This window comes from Salmo salar, chromosome ssa22 (assembly GCF_905237065.1).
Source record: "Salmo salar chromosome ssa22, Ssal_v3.1, whole genome shotgun sequence".
Taxonomy (NCBI): domain Eukaryota; kingdom Metazoa; phylum Chordata; class Actinopteri; order Salmoniformes; family Salmonidae; genus Salmo; species Salmo salar.
The window spans coordinates 9204293-9219728 of record NC_059463.1 but is presented as its reverse complement, the minus strand read 5'-3'; the positions used below and the strand labels follow the sequence as shown (position 1 = coordinate 9219728).

The window sequence follows — 15436 nt, the reverse complement described above, 5'->3', positions numbered from 1 at the left end:
CCATGAAGGTCTGATTCACGTAGTCTCGTCTGAACAGTTGATGTTGAGATATGTCTGTTACTTGAACTCTGTGAGGTAAAATCTTAGGTGCAGTTAATTGCCAATTTCTGAGGCTGGTAACTCTAATTAAATTATCCTCTGCAGCAGAGGTAAGTCTGGGTCTTCCTTTCCTGTGGCAGTCCTCATGAGAGCAAGTTTCATCATAGCGCTTGATGGCTTTTGCAAATGCAGTTGAAGGAATTTTCAAAGTTCTTGAAATTTTCCAGATTGACTGACCCTCTGACCTTAAAGTAATGATGGACTGTCATTTGTCTTTGCTTATTTGAGCTGTTCTTGCCATAATATGGACTTGGTCTTTTACCAAATAGGGCTATCTTCTGTATACCAACCCTACCTTGTCACAACACAACTGATTGGCTCAAATGCATTAAGGAAAGAAATTCCACAAATGTAATTTTAACAAGACACACCTGTAAATTGAAATGCCTTCCAGGTGACTACCTCATGAATCTGGTTGAGAGAATGCCAAGAGTGTGCAAAGCTGTCATCAATGTAAAGGCTGGCTACTTTAAAGAATCTCAAATATAAAATGTTGATTTGTTTAACACTTTTTTGGTTACTACATGATTCCATATGTGTTCTTTCATATTTGTGATGTCTTCCCTATTATTCTGCAATGATAAAAATAGTGAAAAAAGTAACTATGGAATGAGTAGGTGTGTCCAAACTTTTGACTGGTACTATATGTCATTAAATTACATGTGCTTAACTATGTGGTTTTAATGTACATTAGCTGTGGTTCCTCTTATTTTGGGAGTAATATAACATTTTTAAAATCTATTTTCAATACATGCAACCTAAGAGTTCATGCCTGCAAGACAGAGGCTTAGGTTACAGTCAATGACAATATTATACAATTAACATGAGGCAGCCAGGACTGGTGAGGTGTAGTCCAACAGAAGCAAAAAGTGGATCCGATCCTGGGTAAAACTTGCTATTAGGCTACAAAAGCACACTTTTAAAGGCAACAAAACAAACGGAATAGAGAGCTCACCTCACTTTTATGGAGCTGATGCTGGCTATTTAATTGGGAATTAAAGGGGAAGTGTCCTATTGGAAGGAGAAGCAATGAGACGGTTCAGACAAATTCAGGGCCGTCACAATATGCTCTCTATTTAGGAACCAAATTAAATATGTACATAACATTTACCATGTCTTGAGGCCTTCTTAAACCTTTTTTGTCCAGGTCTTTGGTGAATTATGTTGCTGCAGCTGCCCCACTCTATCCATTGGACAGGGGAAAGGCTAATGGAAGGAACAGGCGACTCGCTTTGCAGCTCGCTCCTTCTGATCCTAAAGTATTTATTAAAATCAAACAGAATGGGAATCTGTCTGTGATTAAAATTTCAACAGTGTGGTATGTACCCAGAATTCAACTGCATTAAAAATATACAGGGAATTAGGAAGAAATGTCACTTACAGCTAGCTACATGTTGAAATTATATTGCTGTGTGTTAGCTTTCTTGAAGTGCCGCCTCAAATGCCACCTGTGCCGCATCCCGCTCTTTGCTCAAGCTTTTTTCTCTATTTGGTTGAACATAAGCATTATTGTATGTTGACACAGAAAAGCAAGTACTAAAATGTGTGATCATATACTGTGAGACACAGTCAAATATATAGTAGATTCACACGTCAGAAGTAAATTGGTATACATGGTTGATTTTCATTATCGTGGGAACTGCCTTATATTGTGCAAAAGCGAAAGGCAAAGCCTCCACAGTTAACATGTTTTTGTTATTTATCTGCTTTAACTCAACTTTATTAACTAGATTTGTATATTTAGATTTACACAATTTGTATACAGACAGCAAAATGAGAATTACAGTTTTGTTTAAAATGTGCAGACACCAGTGTAGCTATGTAATCATATTTCTATGGGACACACAGGCCATAACTAAACTAGCTACGCCATCAAATATCTAATTAAAAGGCTTTTTATTCGGTTTATTGGTTGCAACCCAGCCTCTCATTAACTATGTACAAATATGCACAATGTTTTTATGTACTAATTAATGAGATACTGGGTTGGACTTGACCATATTCTACTGTGGAGCGCATGCTACCGCCCACCACACACTCTTCTACAACTAAAAGGACCAATGAACCGTCAATATGTAAATCTGCAAACCACGATTGGATGGATTGGTACTCCAGGTTTGACGATTTGGCCCCTCCTTTACATGAATGAATGAATGAATGGAATTTTCCATTATCTCGCGTTCAGCAAGTTACACGACTACGAGACTGACGATAGCACAAGAACGAAAGATCTCATCTCACATTTATTTTAGGTGAGTAACATTATCGAACGTTGGCAAATATCAATATTAATTGTATTGACAATTGCTATGTCATCGTTGCTCTTTTTCCTAACAATGCATTATTGGAAGAGGAATTGCAGCGGCTAGTTGGAAGTTAGCCAACGATTTTGCTCGCTATCAAATAGCTCACGCTAGTGCAATTAAATTACATGTTAGAGATTTGAGTACGAGTTGTTGCTATAGATACACTTGATCAGTAATGTTTCAGCAACGTTAGCTATTGCTAGCGAAGTTATTGAATTGGCAATTTCCAGATAAATACAAGCTAACTAACGGTAGCTAGCAAGCTATAAGTTAGTCATTATACGTTACCCTGGCCTTTAATGTTAACATTAGCGAAGTCGGTAAATGAGGCAATGGTAATAACACATGAATGTTATTGAATAAGGTTGCTTATAGAAAATATCCTAGATGAATACACTAGTTAGACTGGAGTTGAATCTTGTTCATATGCTGACACGGAATGTGTCTTAGCTAACTTAGCAACTGAGCTGATGCCTCAGGGCCAAGAACACTTTCAATTCATACAAACGGATGCGTTTGGGGTAGCTACATCCAAAGGACACTGATTAGCGCTAACCCTTTAACAGTACTAGCTACACGCCCATTTTACTCGAGTAGTAAGCATTTTTACATTTACATTTTAGTCATTTAGCAGACGCTGGCCCCCCGTGGGAATCGAACCCACAACCCTGGCGTTGCACACACCATGCTTGCGTTGCAAACACCATGCTCTACCAACTGAGCCACAGGGAAGACCAAGCAGGTTGTAATAAGTGGGAAACTCGGACAGTACTACTTGAACTGGGAGCAACGACTTGTGCTCTTTATTTAATTTTTATTTAACAGGGCAAGTCAGTTAAGAACAAATTCTTATTTACAATCACGGCCTACTGGGGAACAGTGGGTTTACTGCCATGTTCAGGGGCAGAACGACCGATTTTTACCTTGTCAGCTCGGGGATTCGACCCAGCAAATTTCGATAACTGGCCTAACGCTCTAACCCAGGTGTGGGGAACCTTTTTGCCATCAAGGGCCATTTGGATATTTATAAATTAATTTGGGGGCCATATTATTACAATTGGCTATTTTCGGCTTCATTCATGTGTTAATGTGACTTTAATCACTGACATTGGTTTCATAGTTTAAATAGGACTTATGTTTCTTGTGTCCTTGAGTATTTAGAAAAGTGCTAGTCCTATTTAAATAAATATTAGTATTGTAAATAATGTTGTTATTTTGGTTACTTGTTCAAACTCGCCTCTAATGCGATGGCTGAAACGGCTTATCTTTGACGAGGCGTTTGATGTCAGCTGCCAGTGAAGATGACTCTACTCGCAGCTGGTTTTCCAGGTTTGTGTCAGTCAGTCTTGAGTGGAATCGAGTCTTTGCAAGAGTCAGTTTGGAAAAGAACTGCTCACGGCAGTAGGTCGTCCCGAACACAGATGCAAATTTAAGTGCATGTCTCCTCAGAACAGGAAAATGCTCAGCACTAATGTACATTTTGTAGAACTCAATGAGAGGTAGGTTGTTGTACCTGGCTTTGAGCTCGTCTTTGCTTTGCAGCTCAATGACGTCGTGTTGTAGGCCATCCGGCACATCCGCTTGTTCAACGTTAAACGGGGTTGCAAATATGTTCAACTCCAGTGGTTTACTTTTTACATCCTTAAACAGTTCACAAAATGACTTTGCGAGTTTTCCACACTCAACGGCATATTCCCACGTAATCTCAGGCTCTTGTCCTTGCGGAGTAGGAAAATGCACTGTGTTACCCCTTTCAAGTTGGACCTGCCACAGTTTTAATTTCGTACGATTTCACGTTTGACAGCAGATCGCTGAGAAGCTGGTTCGTCCCTTTGAGCTTGACGTTCAAGTCAGACAGATACTTGGTTATGTCCACCATGAAGGCCAAATCACACATCCATTTGTCATCACTCAGTTCCGTGACAGGTTTCCCCTTCATCGCCATTAATTGTTTACGACATCCTTCAGTCCGTAAAACCGCGCGAGCATATTTCCACTGCTCGACCATCACACCTCACAGTGGAAAACAAGATCACCATACTCCGATTCAAGATCACTCAATAGCTCCTTAAATTGGTGGTTATTCAGCCCTTTTGCTTTTGATAAAAATTGATGGTCGACACTACAGTTGCCATTACATTGTTCGGCTTCAGGGACTGTGCACACAGACTTTCTTGATGTATGATGCTGTTGCATACAATTAAATCACTTGGATCAAGACTGAGACAACTCATTTATTTTTTCACTAATGTGGTTAACCTCTTTTTCGAGCTGGCTCTCCATCTATATTAAGGCCATTTCCTTTTTCAAATTTACTCATAGCTGAGACAAGTTTCTCACACAAGCCCTCACCTCTGGTGGTGCCATGCATGGCTTCCAAAGACAGCAATTCCTCCCTTGTGTCAAACTCGGCGGTAATCCCACGCACAAAAATGGCGAATTGGGCAGTATTTGTTACGTCAGTCGTTTCATCACATGCCAAAGAGAACCTCGACATCTGGATTTAGGATTTTGATAATGTTATTATTGTGGGAAAACGACATCTAGAGTTTGTTTATTATATATATATATATATATATATATGAATTGGCTTGGGGGCCTGATCAAACGGTCTCGTAGGCTGTATACGACCCGGAGGCCGGACGTCCCTCACCCCTGCTCTAACCAGTAGGCTACCTGCCGCTTTGAGCTTGTTGAGAACGCCGATTGGCAAATAAACAGCATCAACCATAAACTAAAACTACAGCTTCAGTGTACACTACCGTTCAAAAGTTTGGGTTCACTTAGAAATGTTCTTGTTTTTGAAAGAAAAGGACACTTTTTGTCCATTAAGATAACATCAAATTGATCAGAAATACAGTGTAGACAGTGTTAATTCTGTAAATGACTATTGTAGCTGGAAATTGAAGATTTTTTTAAATGGAATATCTACATGGGCGTACAGAGGCCCGTTACCAGCAACCATCACTCCTGTGTTCCAATGGCACGTTGTGTTAGCTAATCCAAGTTTCTCATTTTAAAAGGCTAATTGATCATTAGAAAACCCTTTTGCAATTATGTTAGCACAGTTGAAAACATTTGTCCTGATTTTAAAGAAGCAATAAAACTGGCCTTTAGACTAGTTGAGTATCTGGAGCCTCAGCATTTGGTTGATGTCCTTGGTGATCTTTTTGGCCTTCCTGTGCTATAGGTGTCCTGGAGGGCAGGTAGTTTTCCCCCGGTGATGCGTTGGGCATACCGCACCACCCTTTGGAGAGCCCTGCGGTAGCAGGCGGTGCAGTTGCCGAACCAGGTGGTGATACAGCCCAACAGGATGCTCTCAATTGTGCATCTAAACATTTCTTCGGTCTCCTGAGGTTGAAAAGGCGTTGTTACGTCGGTGTGGATAGGGGAGTGCTGTTTTGTTGACGTTGAGTTTGAGGTTATTTTCCTGGCACCACTCTCCCAGGGCCCTCACCTCCTCCCTGTAGGCTGTCTCGTCATTGTTGACCATGGACCCTTCTGGCTCCTGTGTTGAGGATCAGCGAAGTGGTGTTGTTTCCTACCTTCACCACCTGGGGACGGCCCGTCAGGATGTCCAGGACCCAGTTACACAAGACGGGGTTCAGACCCAGGGCCCCGAGCTTAATGATGAGAATAGAGGGTACTATGGTGTTGAATGCTGAGCTATAGTCAATGAACAGCATTCTTACATGGGTATTCCTCTTGTCCAGATGGGATGGGGTGATTGCATCCTCTGTGGATCTATTGGGACATTTTGCCTGTTCGATTGCCTTACGGAGAGAATAACTACACAATTTGTATTCGGCTATATTCTCAGTCACCTTGCCATGGTTAAATGCAGTTGTTTGCGCTTTCAGTTTTTCGCGAATGCTGCCATCTATCCGCGGTTTCTGGTTTGGGTACATTTTAATAGTCACAGTGGGTACAACATCTCCTATACACTTCCTGATAAACTCAGTCACCGTATCCGTGTATTTGTCGATATTATTCTGAGGCTACCCAGAACATATCCCAGTTCATGTGATCAAAACAATCTTGAAGCATGGATTCCGATTGGTCAGACCAGCATCGAATAGACTTTAGCATGGGTACTTCCTGTTTGATTTTCTGCTTATAGGAAGGGAGAAGCAAAATGGAGTCGTGATCAGATTTGCCAAATGGAGGGTGGGGGAGGGCCTTGTAGGCATTTCGAAAAGTTGAGTAGCAGTGATCCAATATTTTACCAGCGCGAGTACAACAGTCAATGTGTTGGTAGAACTTCGGTAGTGTTTTCCTAAAATGTACTTTGTTAAAATCCCCAGCTACTATAAATGCGGCCTCAGGATATGTGGTTTCCAGTTTGCATCAACTCCAGTGTAGTTCTTTTGAGGGCCGTCGTGGTATCATCTTGAGGGGGAATGTACACGACTGTGACTATAACCGAAGATAATTCTCTTGGAAGGTAATGTTGCGTTTGTGCACCTCGTGCTCTAGACTAATGGTCTATATATAATCTCCCCATCTCTTCCCCTCCAGAAATCTACTCAGCTGCTCATCAGCACTTGATCTACTGACCACTACAATCTTCTTACAACTAGCTAAGATCTCACAGCTCCGTTCTACATCTGCTACCTATCTGAAATATACCATGGCCAAGCAGCAGATCAGGTACTGTCACTGTAGGTTTCTCTATCTCATACTGTATGTGCAATATCTAGATGTTACTAACCCAAGAAAATGAATCATCAGTACAGTTTTCATAAGGGCATGCATCCATTATATTTTATCTATTTCAAGTGCGTTGAAGTTCTGTGATACGCCAATCTGAACATAATCTCAAACTGTTTTTTCCAGCCTTACCGCTAAACTGATTAATGGTGGTATTGCTGGCATTGTGGGGGTTACCTGTGTGTTTCCCATCGACCTGGTAAAGACCAGGCTACAGAATCAGAGGCAAGGCCAACAGATCTACAAAAACATGTGAGTCCTTCACTCTGTCCTCCCTTCTCATGTCATGCCGTGTGACTGCATAGCTAAATCTTGATCGTTTATTGGATGATGATGATGATAATAACAATAATAAGAATTATTATTATTTAAAAAACCTCAAAGGCATGGAAGGATGACACTACCAGACCTGCCAACTTGCATGCACTTTGCATTCCATGCACACAATTACAGTTTAAAGTAGCTGGTACTCAACCGTCTCAAGTTGGAGCTGAGCCAATCAAACGACTTGGGCGAGTTGGAAAAATCTCTAGCGCTCCGTCCAGTGGTCGTAGTACTATTGTCCTTCCACCAACTGGATGGCAGCTCTCCACTTCGTCCATTGATATCACTTATGTGTGAGGGGGAAAAATAGAGAACGAATTGTTAACCAAATATATATATATCATTTGTACAGATGGCGGCAGGTAGCTTAGCGTTTAAGAGCGTTGTGCCAGTAACCAAAGGGTTGCTGGTTCTAATCCCCAAGCCAACTAGGTGGAAAATCTGTCTGCACTTGAGCAAGACAGTTAACCCTAATTGCGCCTCCTGTAAGTCGCGCTGGATAAGAGCGTCTGCTAAATTATTCAAATGTAAATGTTGGTGTTAGTCAAGCACAACCACTATTTTGTAGTTGGCGCCTTAGTTATGGCATCATTACGATGAAGGTAGTTAGCTACAGAGTTTAGTTAACTAAGTGAGAATACTTTCTTGCCCGCTCATGCTTTGATCTCCGCAACGGTAGTGGGTGTGAGGGCATTGACGAGCAAGGAAACGTACAGGGTTGCGGTAGTTTAGTGCGCGTCGCTGCATGGATGGAAACAGACATGGCAGAGAGAGCTATAACGCTAATACTGTCCTTCAGAGAAAGTTGTTAGGCCTACTAATCTGAACAGTCTATGTTCATTAATCAGTACTTGATCTGTCCTCTTGATATAGCTGTATGTCAACAGTAGACTGGTAATGATGTGATAATAGTCAGTTCACCAATGACAACAAGACATGCTGAATGAATGGGAGCCTAGTAGTCGGACCTAACTTGATGGATGAGGTCAGGGATAAAGATCTGCAACAAGCTCATATAGGCCTAGTTCAGTTGTTTCATATTCCAAATAGCCTACAGTAAACTAGAGTACTACATTGCATCCAGTAATTGAATTATTCCGAATTTTCTCTCCGAACAAAATTAAGAAGCCAGTTTACATTTTTACTAGACTATCCACATCGACACCTATTATTTAGAATAATCACTACCCCAAAATTTAACCTAGAAAAATTGTCATTGGGACTACAATTTTATTTAGGATCATACACAGGAAATGGCAGTTGGAGTTTTTCCTTCGTGACCGTAGGCCTACATTAGCACCACCTTGTCGGAAAATCCTAGGGAGAACCCTGATTGAACATTTAAACATATTTCTAGTTGACTACTGAAGAGCAGGCAATTACCAAGTACCCATGAGTCTATAGCCTACCATTCTTATTGAGGCAGTCTTTTTGCCAACATCATTATTAGGCTTAAAAGGTGCTCAACTGGTAAATTCTTCAAGGTTAGCAGATCTGCACTAAATATATAGGATGGGATATCTTGGTCAGTACTTCAAAGAATCGGGTTGCCATTGTGAAAGCATAGACTAATGCCAGGTTTTGAATCCGGTGTCTGTAATGACTGACTCCCGCCATTGTCCTATTCTATCCCGTTGAGTAATCCTGAGGAATGTGCGAGGGGAGATGAAATTTCCCTCTGCTCTGTGCACCCATTCAGCTGTCATCTCCACTCCAAGCCTTAAGCCCCTTGATGTTCCTTAGTTCTGTTTTACCTACATGGGTAGAAATGGCTGTACTTTGTATTTACATATTATTTGTTGGATGATGTCTTTTAAACTTTGTCATGAATGCAACTGTTCATGAAATAATTAGTAGTAATTAGTTGTTGTGAGAAATTTCCCTCATTCTAACATGTCTTTTCTCTCTCAGGATGGACTGCCTTGTCAAAACCGTTAGATCAGAAGGATACTTTGGCATGTATAGAGGTAAGAGTAATTCCATTTTTAGTCGTAGTTTTATAGTAGTGGTTCTATACCTAGTCAACAGGGGGGCTATTAGTGAATTTGCAACAAACTGATCAGAATTGAATTATATATTGACTTAAAGTATAAGCTGTCAAGTTGCTGTTCACAATTAATGCAGTTGCTCATTACTGATAGAAAAAAACAATATTCACGTGATCTTAAAAATTGATAGATTGTCACCGCAATGTAGTGATGTTTATATGCATCCTTCATTATGCAAATTGTTTGTTACTTCATGCTCATTTGAATTTTAATTGAATGATAAATGGTAGAATATTCTCCATCAATCCTTATAAAACGAAATTGCCACATTTTCAATTGATCACATGATCAGTGTTCAGTGAAATGCATTACTATAGTCTTACTGAAACTGAATATTGTATGTAACACATTTATGATGGGCAACAGTGTCTATTGTGGAGAGGAGGTTGGAGCCTGTTTTATGGGGCTCCATTTGTGTGAGGAATGCTTGTTTTTTTTGCATCTGTGTTTTTCATATTACAGACGTGGATCCCCCTGGGATATTGAGAGGCTAGCCGATATGGCGCAGCCACGCTGGAGGCAAATCATTTAATGGTTCTTACTACACTGCTCTATTTCAACTAGGCAAACATTGTTGTTTTCTTATGTGCTATTTGTGAAATATTTTGCTCCTTCATGTCTTTATACAACTTATTCTCACCTCTCCTGTCGACTCTTGACTTTCTCTGTTCGTTCACCAACACTTGTGATCATTGACATTCAGTGTTCTTGGGAAAATGTGTATCGTAGTAGTTGCTAAGGCTACCTTCATTCTCGTCTATCCATTCCCCACTGGCACGTAGACTAGCCTACACCTTAATCTAAAGTCTTCTTCCCACATAGTTTTCTAAAGAAATTTTGGTCTTTCTTACATTTGACTAGCTTAGCTTTTCACATTCTCAATTTTCATTTCCCATCCTCTCTGCATGCCCTTTTCTGGTCTCTTCTCTCATTCATGTTCTGCTTTCATCATGTTTCTCATGTTTTAATGTAACTTATTGTCTTGACTTGCTCGTGATGATTTTTAAGGTTTGACTAATGGTCAATTGTTTTGTCTTCAGGTGCTGCTGTGAATCTGACCCTGGTCACTCCTGAGAAGGCCATCAAACTAGCCGCAAATGACTTCTTCCGGCAGTATCTTAGCAAAAATGAGTAAGTGACCGTTTACATTTCTGCCATTTAAAGACAGTAGATTAAGAGGAAGACTGATGTAGTGTAATAGATGTATAATAATGTGTCCAACTAGTCATTGACGAGACCAATCCCATGCTTTCTAATCTGATTCTTTGTTGCAGGAAGGGCTTGACAGTGTTTAAGGAGATGTTGGCAGGTTGTGGTGCAGGCATGTGCCAGGTTGTCATTACTACTCCTATGGAAATGCTCAAGATTCAACTTCAGGATGCTGGAAGGCTAGGTAAGCAAGGTCACAGTATTTTCCTGATTTGATTGATGATGGAAGGTTATGCAAATATATTAATGTATTTTTGTTGTTCTTCATCCCAGCAGCTCAGCAGAGAAAGCCAGCCTCGATGTCACCCACTAAGCTGGCTGCCACCAGGGTGCTGAGCAGGTCCTACAACGCGGGGCCCAGCACTGCAGCCAGTGCGTTGTCTGCTACCCAGATCGCCCGGGAACTTCTCCGCACACAAGGCATCCAGGGCCTCTACAAAGGCCTCTGGGCCACCCTCATGAGGTAAGGGATTGTTACACATGAATGTGACTCATGTGAAGTAAAATGTTTTATGGGGCGCTGGGCTAGAAAACAAACAGGAATATAACTTATATAAGTTTAAGAACACCAATTCATTCTAGGGTTTTTCTTTATTTTTACTATTTTCTACATTGTAGAATTATAGTGAAGACATCAAAACTATGAAATAACACATATGGAATCATGTAGTAACCAAAATAGTGTTAAACAAATCAAAATATAGTTGAGATCCTTCAAATAGCCACCCTTTGCCTTGATGACAGCTTTGCACGCTCTTGGCATTCTCTCAACTAGCTTCATGAGGTAGTCCCCTGGAATGCATTTCAATTAACAGGTGTGCCTTAAGTCAATTTGTGGGATTTCTTTCCTCCTTAATGCGTTTGAGCCAATCAGTTGTGTTGCGACAAGATAGGGGTGGTAAAACAGAAGAGAGCCCTATTTGGTAAAAGACCAAGTCCATATTATGGCAAGAACAACTCAAATAAGCAAAGCGAAATAACAGTCCATCATTACTTTAACCTTTCTGGCGCAGGCGTTCCGCTAGCGACCCACCTTGACAACATCCGGTGAAATTGCAGAGCGCGGAATTTGAATTATAGAAATAGAAATATTTAACATTCATGAAAATAGAAGTGTCATAAATCAAAATAAAGCTTGTTAATCCAGCCGCTGTGTCAGATTTCAAAAAGACTTTACGGCGAAAGCACACCATGCGATTATCTGAGGACAGCGCCCCGCGTACAAAAGCCTGAAAAATATTTTTCAACCAGGCAGGTGTGCCACGAAAGTCAAAATAACAATTATAATAAATGCCTTACCTTTGAAGATCTTCTTCTGTTGGCACTCCAAAAGGTTCCAGCTACATCACAAATGGTCCTTTTGTTCGATAAAGTCCTTCTTTATAACCCCAAAAACTCAGTTTAGCTGGCGCGCTTCATTCAATAATCCACCGGTTTCCCTCCTTCAAAATGAATCCCAAACGTTACCAATAAACTTCTCCAAACAAGTCAAACAACGGTTATAATCAAACCTCAGGTACCCTAATACGTAAATAAACAATACAATTTAAGACAGAATCGTTATTGTCTTTACCGTTGATAAACAACAAAGAAAGCACTCTCATCCACGTGCATGAAAACACTACAGCCAAAATGGGAGCCACTTAGGAAAAACTACAAATTCTAGCAAATTTTTCCAAAAACAAGCCTGAAACTCTTTCTAAAGACTGTTGACATCTAGTGGAAGCCCAAGGAACTGCAATCTGGGAGGATTTTGCGTCATAATAATCATGACAGCCGTTGGAAACAGTGGTAGGCTGAAATTATTTTTAAAAAAATTGGATGGTTTTCCCTCGGTTTTGCCTGCCATATCAGTTCTGTTATACTCAGACATTATTTTAACAGTTTTAGAAACTTTAGAGTTTTCTATCCATGCATATCCTAGCTTCTGGGCATGAGTAACAGGCAGTTTACTTTGGGCACGCTTTTCATCCGGAAGTCAAAATACTGCCCCCTAGCCCAAAGAGGTTTTAAGACATGAAGGTCAGTCAATCCATAAGATTTCAAGAACTTTGAAAGTTTCTTCAAATGCAATAGCAAAACCTTTCAAGCACTATGATGAAACTGGCTCTCATGAGGACCGCCAAAGGAATGGAAGACCCAGAGTTACCTCTGCTGCAGAGGATAAGTTTGTTAGAGTTACCAGCCTCGGCAATTGCAGCCCAAATAAATGCTTCGGATGTTCAAGTAACAGACACATCTCAACATCATCTTTTCAGAAGTGTGTGTGTGTGTGTGTGTGTGTGTGTGTCAAGCCTTCATGGTTGAATTTCTGCAAAGAAACCACTACGAAAGGTCACCAATAAGAAGAGACTTGCTTGAGTGAAGAAACACGAGCAATGGACATTAGACCGGTGGAAATTTTGTTATTTCGTCTGATGAGTCCAATTTTGGTTTTTGGTTCCAACCGGTGGAAGAGTTGGGTAACATCTCACAGCAAGAAATGGCAAATCTGGTGCAGTCCATGAGGAGGAGATGCACTGCAGTACTTAATGCAGCTGGTGGCCACACCAGATACTGACTGTTACTTTTGATTTTGCCCCCCCCCCAAATTTCTGTTATTCACATGTCTGTGGAACTTGTTCAGTTTATGTCTCAGTGGTTGAATCTTGTTATGTTCATACAAATATTTACACATGTTAAGTTTGCTGAAAATACATGCAGTTGACAGTGAGAGGACGTTTCTTTTTTTGCCGAGTTTATTTACCAACCAGTAAATCACTTGTTTTGTGTTTCAGAGATGTTCCCTTCTCCATGGTCTACTTCCCACTATTTGCCCACCTCAACCGGCTGGGCCAGCCCTCTCGAGATGAATCGGCACCCTTCTACTGGGCTTTCTTCTCTGGCTGTCTGGCTGGCTCTACCGCAGCTGTGGCAGTCAATCCTTGTGATGGTGAGTTCGTAGTCTCGGTTTGTGACCCACTTTTATTAAGCTAGTGGAATGTGGGTTTGATTTACTGCTGTAGTTCCTGCTATAACAAGTTCTCGCACTTTATTCCAGTTGTGAAAACGAGATTGCAATCTCTTAACAAAGGCGCCAGTGAGGAGAGCTACAACGGTGTGGTTGACTGTGTCAGGTACAGTCTTTTTATCACTCTTTTAATACTTTCTATTTTCCTGCCTTTGATCTTTTTGCAACTTCACAACCAGTGAGGTCTACAATAATTGATTTACACACATTCCTGCAGTTCAAGCAGTGATTTATTTACTCTCTGTCCCATGGCAGTAAGATCATGCGTAAGGAGGGTCCCTCTGCCTTCCTGAAGGGAGCAGGTTGCAGGGCGCTGGTCATCGCTCCTCTCTTCGGCATCGCACAGGTCATGTACTTTATTGGCATCGGAGAGTTCATCCTGGACCTGTCCCCTTTCAACTAACTACCTGTCTGCATGAGATGAGCAACCCTGCCTGGCTGTGCATGGGACTCTCACACGTCGGATGAAAAGTATCTCAGCAAAAGATTGGCAGCTATACACCGTCAGTATATATTACAGAAAATAAACCCATGTTAGACTGTTGAGGTGTCAGAGCTTTGGAGCCTGGAAAAGACCGGAAAACCTCCTGTATGGTCTAATGGCTGTACTGCACTTCCTCTAAATGTTTTCCTGGCTTATTTAATGGGCTGTGACCAATGTTTTCGCCAGTTTGCTGAACTGGGGACCGAGAACTGCAGCAGTGGCTCTGCCTGGGGAGTCCCTCTGGTTCCTCTTTCTCTGTGAGGGACAGGAGGTTCAACACAACCACTTCAACACAACCAATGACTGAAGGCCATTTCACACCTATTTCTTTTAGTAATTCATTGGTTGTCTGAAATTTTTGGGGGGATAATTTAAGATTCCACTTTTGTACTGGTGCTTGAATGCAATAGTGTGGAGTAAAGAGATTTTGTGTGGGTATTTCAAAGCCTCAATCATGTACTGTATTTGCAATCATGTGACTTCAAGCCTTCTAGTAATCCGATTTACATGTCTGAATTGTTAAATTCACTGTGGTCAACTGAGGAGGCCAGAAATCTCTCTAAATATTCTAGAAGTAGCTTTTTAACTTTTTTTTATTTAAAGAAACACATTTTTTTTACTGGCACCATTTCACCAAGGTTTAGTTTGAGATTGATGGACCAAGCACTTAATGGCTATTCCACAGCAACACCTCATGGTTTGTTGCCAGACAGATGACCCCATCATGGTTTAATGAATTGTCAGCACTGTTAATATTTTTTTTGAATTGTTTTTATATTCTAAATACTTGTGAGATTAATTCATATAATGTAGTATATACATTAGAGTTGTGGAGTGTTCTGTTATTGTCCATGTTACTTCAGGGATATATATATATATATATATATGTGAAGACTTAGATTAGTTAATGGTCATTATTTAGGTGGGTTTTTTTAAAATTAATAACATGCCCCTAAATTCCATGCAAATAGTTTTGTATTTTCCTTATGAGTGGATTGGTATTTCTCCCCACTGTAAGGAAGCAATACTTTATCCAGACTGACTGAGCCTGCCAAGTGGCATCACTGATTCTATCTGCACCCAGGTAATCTAACACAGGAAATGACTGTTACATTGGTTTGTATGGTGTATTTCTAGTTTTGTTTTCAGTATATGTTTACCAAATAAACATCTAACATCTGTCTGCTCTTAACTGGGTTGAATAGTCTTTCATTTATTTGAGCTTTCTCTCAGGATATCCCAAACA

General features: G+C 40.7%; 1 protein-coding gene across 2 annotated transcripts; it reads left to right on the top strand.

The window, feature by feature from the left end:
- The first annotated feature begins 2205 nt into the window (after positions 1 to 2205).
- On the top strand, positions 2206 to 15382 carry LOC106582726 (mitochondrial glutamate carrier 1). 2 transcript variants are annotated; one of them, XM_014166098.2, is made up of 10 exons: positions 2206 to 2351; positions 6924 to 7055; positions 7242 to 7367; positions 9351 to 9406; positions 10528 to 10618; positions 10762 to 10880; positions 10973 to 11159; positions 13474 to 13628; positions 13737 to 13812; positions 13962 to 15382. In XM_014166098.2, the coding sequence occupies exons 1-10, from the start codon at positions 2257 to 2259 to the stop codon at positions 14107 to 14109; spliced, it is 1185 nt and encodes a 394-aa protein (XP_014021573.1). In that variant the 5' UTR covers positions 2206 to 2256; the 3' UTR covers positions 14110 to 15382. The 2 variants fall into 2 exon arrangements, with proteins under 2 accessions (XP_014021573.1, XP_014021572.1); XM_014166097.2 differs by having other exon boundaries at positions 10970 to 11159.
- Positions 15383 to 15436: the final 54 nt, after the last annotated feature.